At 46.8% G+C, this 9761-nt stretch overlaps 1 protein-coding gene across 1 annotated transcript in view; it reads right to left on the minus strand.

Moving 5' to 3' along the window:
- The window catches only part of MAN1A1 (mannosidase alpha class 1A member 1), a 61541-nt gene extending 55349 nt beyond the window's left edge, over nt 1-6192 (minus strand). The window contains exon 1 of the mRNA XM_035109187.3: nt 4187-6192. Within this exon, the coding sequence (XP_034965078.2) occupies nt 4187-4837 (651 nt within the window). The 5' untranslated portion in view covers nt 4838-6192. The remainder of the gene's footprint in view (nt 1-4186) is intronic.
- Between the last annotated feature and the right edge of the window lie 3569 nt (nt 6193-9761).

Genomic DNA, 9761 nt, shown 5'->3' on the forward strand with positions numbered 1-9761 from the left:
AGTCCCTACAAGTACAATGGAACTTGCTTCCAATGAACTGTAATAGGATTTTAGTCTTGATCTATAAGAGCAGTGATATTCCTCAATGCTAATGAGATTAAAAGCAATGTGAAGTGTTTAGATAATCATTCCTGATGATATGCAATGAGTCATTGTTGTTGGAACAGCCTAACCAAAATATAATTTATCTTACAAGTTACGATACCAAACCTACTCAAACCACACTGAATCCATTTTGTTCTGATCACAACACATCAGCTCTCATTACAAAGTTATTGTTGCTCAAATTCCATTTACTTTTATTTCCTCTAGAATAAGCTACAATTTACTTCCATTTGTAATTCCATAATGAACAGCCTATTAAAATCAAATTGTGAGTTGCCAAAACTGTAATCCTTAAAAAGCAAGTTTAGAAAGATTTGCTTTGCTGTTATGAAGCAGCTGCATGCACCACATGCATATGGCATTAACACGCATTACTTGTGGAAGCCAGCCTACCAACTTCACTAAGACTTTCCATCAGCATTTATCAGTGTGTTTGCCATATATGTAACCAAAGAATACTTCTCTAGTAAGTTTTGCTGCCAACACCACTTATCTATTATTTCAATGGTGCAATTTACAACACTGCACTTTGGCTACATTCTAACACACTTACTAGGAAGACCCATTGAAATCCATGAGGATTGCCAAGCAAACACAGACAAAGTAAGGCTGTCATGATACTTTCATTTTGGCTTGAGTAGAGATATAGTTTCAAGTGCCTACACCATGTATTTGGGAAAGTAGCAGTCATCACCAACAAAGCCAATATATAGCAGCACTAGCAGATGCAGCTACATGTACACAAAGTTCATACCATTGAATCATAAAACCAGTTTGCAATATTCAAAAGCAAGGTGAAAAGTTGCAGATGTCCAACGCAACCTGCATGAATCAGGCATCATGCCCAACCAGGTTTTTGCCTGCAGCACACTATACAAATCCCAGAAACTTATGTAATTATTGGACAGATATAAATCCAACAAAGCTTCTTAATATTCTAGTAGGCACAAGAGAAAAGCTTTAATACATTAACAGCCAGGTTCTAAAAAGAAAAGAAAAAATGAATCTGAAAGCCTCCTCTGCAAATGTGATGTTAGCTTTGAGGCAACAGGAAGGGGTTATACAAAAATAGAGTTTCCTGTTTCTAGACAAGAGGAGTGTGATGCACGTAAATATGAACAGTTGATAATAACCAACGAAATAAATTCTAACAAGGGGAACTGCAGTTTACTAGATTAGCAGACAATGCTACTTATGATTGCTGCAAGGAAGATACACACAAAAATTCAGCCTAGGCACATATACTTGGAAATGTTCCATTGAACTCAGTATTACTGAACTTGAAGCCTTCTGAATCCAAAACATGATCCCTTTCCATACATAGCCCTTACTTTCAGACTTAAAGGTAAAGGGACCCCACTGTTAGGTCCAGTCGCGGACGACTCTGGGGTTGTGGCGCTCATCTCGCTTTACTGGCCAAGGGAGCCAGCGTACAGCTTCCGGGTCATGTGGCCAGCATGACTAAGCTGCTTCTGGCGAACCAGAGCAGCGCATGGAAATGCCGTTTACCTTCCTGCCAGAGAGGCACCTATTTATCTACTGCACTTGCACTTTGACATGCTTTCGAACTGCTAGGTTGGCAGGAGCAGGGACCGAGCAACGGGAGCTCACCCCGTCACGGGGATTCGAACCCCTGACCTTCTGATCGGCAAGCCCTAGGCTCTGTGGTTTAGACCACAGCGCCATCCACATCCCTTACTTTCAGACTTAGGACTGACCAATAAAGAAGTTCTCCTGTGGCAGCAGCCGACTATGTACCACAGCCTACCCTATGCATGACAGAATCCTTGTTTTACATTTACTAGGAAGCCTCATTGAAATTCTGTGGTGATTGACATGAAAAGGTGCATAGAACATTGTAAGCTGAATTACCTAAGAAAGCTAGCAGGCAAATTAACTGCTTTCCTAGGTAGCATATACCTGGGAATCTACTGTCACTTTAATAGGACAGACATGGTTCTGTCACGATCATGGTCAACAATGTGATTTTGTACCACTGCTGCCTTTCTCCCTACTGTTTTTCACTTACTGCAAATATGACAATGACCATACCACATGCCCACACAGTATCTAATTGAATACATGATCCTAGTAGTTGCTGTGAAAATGCTTGATAATTATAAAGAAATATAACAGTAGCTTCTTAAGATGCAGGCCAGAGCATCAAAACATTTGTTAACACATTCCTAAGATGGTGATGGCTTGTTTTGCTTAACTGCCATCTGTTCATAAGATTTAGTCAAAAAGGTGTACAAAACTTTACTTCTGAAATGAACTTAAGCTTATTTCACCAAGCATTTCATATAGGAACTTGAACTACCACTCTGCCCTTATCATAGAAACATGCAGCACAGGTAAAATCACAGACCCACAAAATCAGACTCCTGTAATTACAAGCCTGATGTGTCAGCCAAATAGTCACTGATAACAGTAGCAGCTTTGATCTTAAATTTAATTAGATGATTTACTGAGCGATTCAACCTGGGATTTAGACTGGGAATTCAAGCAATTCAATATTGTAAAAAAAGTAATTCTTAGCAGGCATACACACAATTACTGTTGGTCTGTAGCAATCACTATTCGTACAGTCATCGGAACATTTTCAGAGATGTCTATTTCAAAAGTCTCATATTGCACCAAGTCAAAAGCACTGTACATAGCCACTCATTAGCAATCAGTTACTGTATTGATGTTAGGTATGCGTACCCATGATTTTCACCCAAGTCTTCTCCGATACCAGCTTTTTATTATAGGTAGTAGTAGCAGTAGTAGTACTGAAGACTTTCACCAGGAATAGGGCAGTTACTTAAAAGCACACATGGACATACACTTAATAACTTAGCTGTTCAACAAAGTGTCTGTGCACTAATCAAAAGTTTGGGCAATAACACGTGGGCCACTTCACATATTAAACAATTCTCATGGGCAAGTTAGTCCCATGAAGAATTAGGGTGCAAGAAAATGTATGCCATTTTGCCCACAGGGTATGCATAGGATAGCTGCACCTCTGTGTGTTTCATGATTAAAAGAAGTGCCTCACAAGCAGGACCACTTTTCAACTGTTACTATGTTTTAAAAGTTTAACAAAATCCAAGTGAACAATGAAGTGTATTATCCATAAAGCATGTTTAAGAAGTGGTATCAATATAATCCTATAATTTCTCCAACATATGGCCTCAGTTACAGTAGTACTACAATTCCTCCCAACTTTTCCCAAACAGTAGGAAAATTTTGCACATGTGGAAAACTTCCAGTAACACGGACAATGCAGATGAGGAGTGAGAAAACTGAACATTGTAAAATCGGCAGATGGGTGAAGACAAAATTGCACATTTAACCAGGCAATCACTAATATATTGACAGTTAAGGATGTCCATCAGTCATTAAAATGCTTTATGACAGTTACTTCTGCTACTAAGCAAAATACTGGAGTTAACTTTTAAGCCCTCTTAGTGATCCAACTTGAAAAGTTAGACAAATTTAGTTTAGGAAGTTACATAACACAGATGTATTTAGTGTAGAAAATTACATAATATCATCAGGATTTCTTATGTTGTCCAGCATGCCTACTAGATTTTTCTTTTGAACGCTGAAATCTCAAGTAGCACTTAAGCAAAAATGTACTCTGGCACAAAATACACAGCTACAAGCAAACACACACACACATCTCAAGACAAGACATAAGATTCAAGCCAACACAAGAAAAAGCTGAGCTTCATATGAGATCGGAGAGCTGACGTAGCCTATTTAAATAATCATCCTGTGAGCTCTAAGAAAACAAGAAGCGCTTAAACTATTTTGAATGAAACGTGTCTTTTCCCCATTAGAAGTTCCTTCTCACGTCAAAAGCCCTCCTCCTCCTCACACAGATGCCCAAAAACGACAACAGTGGAATTATTGCAGGAAAGAATGGGAGGGAGGGTCGCCAAGGTGGCGGCAAGAGTACCCAAGAAGAATACAAGACCGAGCCACACAAAAGCGAGGGTGACTTTTCGAGATCGCAGGGAAGGAAGTTAATTTCTGTATTATCAGTTATTATTATTTGCTGGGGGGGGGGAGCTGCTTTGAAGGAGTCACCCACCTCTTTGATCTTCTCCCTTTTCTTCCGGATAGGGAGGTCGGTCGGTTCCCCTCCCACGGCCCCGACGGGTTTGCGGAACGGCAAGTCCGGCAGCCCGGCGGCCCCCGCCTCCCTCCTGCCCAACTTGTCCTGGAGCAGAAACTTCGCCTTGTCCTGGTGGATGTCCCTGCGGATCTCGTCGGGCAGCTTCTGGAGGGTTTCTTTCGCCTCCCGCAAAGCTCGCTCGTGGTCCTCGCGGATCTTTGCCAAGTTCTCCGCGGCTTCCTCTGCAACAGCAGCGGCGGCAGCCCCTCCGGCCCCATAGCCGCTGCTACTACTCCCGGCTCCGGGCGGCTGCGGCGGGCGCTGGTGTTCCCCGTGTGCCGGGGGCGGCGGCGGCTGCTGCTGCTGTAGGTTGCTGCTGGAGTGGAAGAAGACGCCGCTGAGCAGCTTGGGGGAGTCCGGCAGGAAGAAGATGGCCCCGAAGCAGAGAGTGATGAAGGCGCTGAAGACCAGCAGCAGCACGAACTTCTCGGTCAGGCGGAACGCGCCGCTGGGGCCGGGGACTTTCCTGCCTCCGGGCCCGCCCAACGGACCTCCGCCCAGAGGGCCGCCCAGGGCGCCCGGGCCGGCGGGGCTGCCGAAGAGCGGCAACAGGCTGACGGCGGGCATCGCGCGGGGCTCCGGGACTCAGCGCCCCCTGTAGGCCGGCGGCGCCCGTGGGGCAATCCGTCGTCACCAAAGCGCCACAGCCAGAGCGGGCCGGCGGGACCAGCCCGCGCTTCCTGCCCTCGGCTGCCGGCGGCAACTTTCCTCGTCCTCTTCGACGGCAGGAAGTTTTGCTCGGCCGCCTCCTCCTCCTCCACGAGTTCTCCCCTCACGGGAAGCGGCTGCCTTTTGCCCGACGAGGGAAGTTCGGACCCGAGGTGGGTTTGCGGCTCTGTCAGCTCCTGCCGTCGCCGCCCCCTCGGCTGGTGCAGCTGCTGTCGCCGCTGCCCATTTGACGCCGGCGCTGCCGCTTGCCCTCAGGTATCCGGCGAGAGGAAGGCGGAGCGGCGCTGCTGTTATCGCTGTGGCCGCCCAGCCAATTCATAGGAATGATGACACTTCGCTCCCTCTCTCCCCTCCTCCTTCCCTCCCTTTCTCCCCTCAGAGGCGGCGGCGCCTGGCACTCGGAAGCAGAGGACAACTGCTTACTCGAGCACGGAGCGCGGAACTGAGGCAGCCGCCAGAGGGAGGCCCCTGCTTTTCGGCAAAGGAGCGCGCTGGACCAATCACAGAGTAGGCGGGGCTGGGTGGTGGCGGGCGAGAGGAGGAGGTGGTTACGGAAAGAGAAGGGGCGGGACATTCCAAGGAGCTAAGGGCGTGGCGTGTGGGTTTGTGGGTTTTATTTAATAAAAAAACCACAGTTGAGAAATAGAGCGTTCCGGGCGGAGGGGGGGGGGCGTTGCCCGTATAGCGCGCGCGGGGTACCAGAGCCGCCAGTTGCAAACGTGCGCGGGCGGGCGCGCGCTCACACTCTCTCACTCACACAGATGACGACTTGGCTTGCTATGCATCGTCGTCGGCTTCCCCCACTCGGGCGTACGTGACGCCACGAAGGAGGTTAGGCGAAATCCTCGTGCCCGGTCCACCTCACGGCCTAGGGTTCATTAACCCCAGGTCCGTTCATGCATGCACACGTACAGTAGTACTAAGTTGCGTTTCTTGAACAAGGAGTCCTGCTGCAATTAGTGGGGGCTTTGATTCTAGCGTGAGATTGCAGCATGACGCGCACCGTCCCGTCCCCCCACAACAAAACTCAAGTTTTAACACTTGTCGATAAAGGTTCTTCCTGTGGACGGCCGGCTGCGTGCATTTTTTTGTTTACTTATTATGTGGCGACAGTTTATGGGAAGGGAGGAATTGAGGTCGAAATCTGACACCGGCTGTAAATATACAGACCGATCGATACATTGCTAGGCAATAACGGGCGCGCTGGGCTTCCTGTGCCGCTTACTTAATTGACTAAATAAAAAAAATACTTCAGTAGCACCTTAAAGACCAACTAAGTTTTTATTTTGGTATGAGCTTTCGTGTGCATGCACACAGGGGCGTACCCAGGATCAAAACTAGGGGGGGGCAAGCCATGGTCATTCAGGGGCGGGGCCAAGACACGGGAGGGGAGGGGCCACGAAGTGGGAATGTGGGCGGGGCTACGGAGCCCAGGTGAAACTGACCTTTTTTTAGGGAGCTGACACCACGCTTACACATTATCTCTGCTTGGGAAAATAAAACAGGAAACATAAACAAACCTCAGTCAGTAAAGCATGAGACTCTTAATGTTGTGGTTTCAAGCCCCATGTTGGGCAAAATATTCCTGCATTGCAGGGGGTTGGACTAGATGATCCTGGTGGTTCCCATCCAACTATGTGAATGATTCTGTTGTATCTGAAGGGCTGTTCACAGGAAAGATAGAGCAAACTTGTTTTGGGAGAGATGCTTGTGCTGTGATTCCTGCACTGGAGGGGGTTGGTCTAGAGGACCCTCAGGGGTCCCTTCCAACCATCTAGTTCTGTGATCCTATGATTAAAATACTCCAATAAATATAAAAACAGGCTTCTCTGTGGCAGTCACTGGAAAGGGCTCCAGGGGCGGCCATCCCACAGAAAGTTTGGTATGTGCCCTGCCAAACCACCCTCTAGCCCAATCCCCATTCACCAGGTGAGACCTGGTGAGCTGAAGGAGTGCTCTGCAGTGGCAATGGGGCTGCCCAGGAGAGCTTGGCTGGGGATCTATCTATACCTATCTATAGGGCTGATTCATTTTATCTTAGGTAGGATTTAAAGATTAATAAACTGCCAGTGATCAAATCAAACCCAGCTCCTAATTTTAACCCCTCACCCCTCCTGGGAAGAAGAGAAATAAGGGGGGCAGGTGGAGAAGGTCATATGCAGATCTTCAGACATATTTTCTCTCCAGCAAAGACTTGATAGGTGGGGTGCCTTCTGTTCTTACAAAACTTGATTCCCCCCCCCACTTTAAAACGTACAAAAAGTTAAAATGCTGAAATAGATTGAATTTCACATCCACTTAATTGGATATTCCCTGGTTCTAGTATTATGAGAAGGATAAAAATCTCTCATTCCCACCCCCAATTACTTGCCTTTTTTTAAAAAGTTATAATGCCCCAGGTTTTGTAACATTTCCTCATAGGGGAATTGCTCCAACCCCTGGATCATATTGGTCACTCCCCCGCCCCGCCAATAATGTGCTTTGCTGCCATAGCAATAAGTATGCTCTCATAGACCCAACCTTCAGCAACATAGCCTTTCAGTTTTGTTCCGTGTACATGCTGTCAATTACTACCTGATAAACTGCAAATATGGTACTCACAGGTACATGATCCACTGAGTCAACCATTCATCCTATTATTTAATGTAAACTGCTTAGCTGCTTGTTTATAGTTGCTTTATACTAAGTCAATTGGTCAATCTTGTTTAGTATTGTCTACACTGACTGGCAGCAGCTTTCCAGAGTTTCTGACTCTACCTGGACATGCCTGCAACTGAACCGTCCTAGGGCAATGCAAGGCAGTTGATCTATACTGAGCTACAGCCCAGAAAGCATAAACCAGGAACCAGAGGAGCACTTAAGAAAGGACAATAACAGTTTGCTATAATTTGGCAAGCTTTGGATACCTAAACCAGCTCAAGAGAGGGGCTTGCATTTCTTTGAGGTGAAGAACTGAAATACACAGGTTCTTCCTTTGAAACAAAAGAATGTCAGGGATTTGCAAGATGCAAATTAAATCCCTGCCCCCAGGCAAATCTACTTGGGGTGTGAATTGGATTTGAGCTCACAGCTCCTTCTTTATGTGGCTGTTGAGCTCAAACGAACAACGATGGGCTGGGCACAGGAGGAGCTGCTGCAAAAAAGATATTTTAAAAAGCAAAACTTTTGAGGCCATTTATCATACAGTAATAATTTTCACAATTTGCCAGACCAAAGTGAACTAAAAAGGAGGAAGAAGAAGAAGGAAGGAAGAGCTTGCAGGAAAACCTCCTTCAGTTTGACAGCGAGTCAGGGAGGGAGAGGAACAGCTTTGCTGAGGCTGCTGCTCACAACTCCAGCCGCTGCCTTGCCGGGTGGGGAGGGAGAGGGGAAGCCACTTTTCTGGGAGGGAAGGAGCCCCGCTGGGGCTGCGAGATACGGTAGGGAAGGAGCCAAAGGGAGAACAGCAGCTTTGCGGAGGCTGCTTCTCCCGACTCGAGCCGCTGCCTTGCCCGACAGTCAGGCGGGGAGGGAGGGGCAGGAGCCGCTTTTCAGGGAGCTGGTCGGCAAGCTGCCGTGTCGGGTGTTTATTTTATTTTAATTTTATTGCTTCTAGAGAGGGGCAGGAGCCCTAACCTGCCGGATGCTGGGTACGCCCCTGCATGCACACTTCATCAGATACGCTTAATTGACTAAGCGAGACTGGGTAAACGTGCACAGCCTCCCACCGAACTTTTTTGGAATTAAACTGGATTGGCTGAAGTGACCAACTGGGTTTTTTGCACCACAGTAATCTAGCCGGGCTTCCAGACTCTGCTGCCCATACACAAAAGTTTTGCACGGTGTCCTGAGGACGACCTGATCAAATGGAAATACAGTAGGTACTGCTCCGATTTAAATCACGTTGCCTCCCCAAAAAAATGCTGGGAACTGTAGTTTGTCAAAGGTTCTGGGAATAATAGCTCTGTGGAGGGTAAACTACTATTCCCGGGATTCTTAGGGGGAAGCCATGTGCTTTAAATTTACTATGTGGATGTTGCACAACTTTGGTAATGAAGCTGGAGTCTGGCTGTCGTTTATTTACTGGACTTGTAGCCTGCCCTAATCCCAAAGATTTGGGACTGTTACCAGTGTACCAATTATTCTGTCTTATACTGTACTCCACACCACTCTAAATCCACGTGACCAGAAACATCCACAATAACCTTACATCCTTACAACCTTCGGCAAGTCTTCTTAAGAAAGTAATGCTAGAGTTTAGGTGCAGCCATCCATGACACTTGTTTTTATTCCCTTGCAGGCATTATTTGGTTCATAGTGGTGGTATGTTTAAACATTATGATAGAGATGCTCTCATAGCTACAGGGTGGTTCATAGCCACCAGCAGCTTGAATTCAGCTTGGAAGGTAATGCAGGGTCAGTGCAAATACTGGGAGAATATGGTCTGGGTGAGTCACCATTTCTTCTTCTTCGGCGATCACTCGTAGCCGAGTAAGATTGTCTTCCATAAACACGGTTTCAACAATGAGTCCGTAGGTGACTGTGGAGGCCAATTCTGGATCCACACATCCTTCCACAGTGGGGACATTGGTTTCCAGGCGGGAGTTGATCACAGTGTGGATTTGCCAAGCATGCCTTCCTTGCGTCCTGAGTTCGAGTTCTTAAGCTTCTGCAAAGATATTTAGGATGGTTTGGAGGTCATCCTCTGAGTGTGCGCACACTACGTTGTCATCAGCATACTGAAGCTCTATGAGGGAAGTTACAGTAACCTTACTCTTTGCTTTCAGCCTGCTCAGATTGAAGAGCTTTCCATCTGTTCGATATATGATTTCTACTCTGGTGG

Source organism: Zootoca vivipara, chromosome 3 (genome assembly GCF_965207765.1).
Source record: "Zootoca vivipara chromosome 3, rZooViv2.hap1.1, whole genome shotgun sequence".
NCBI lineage: Eukaryota > Metazoa > Chordata > Lepidosauria > Squamata > Lacertidae > Zootoca > Zootoca vivipara.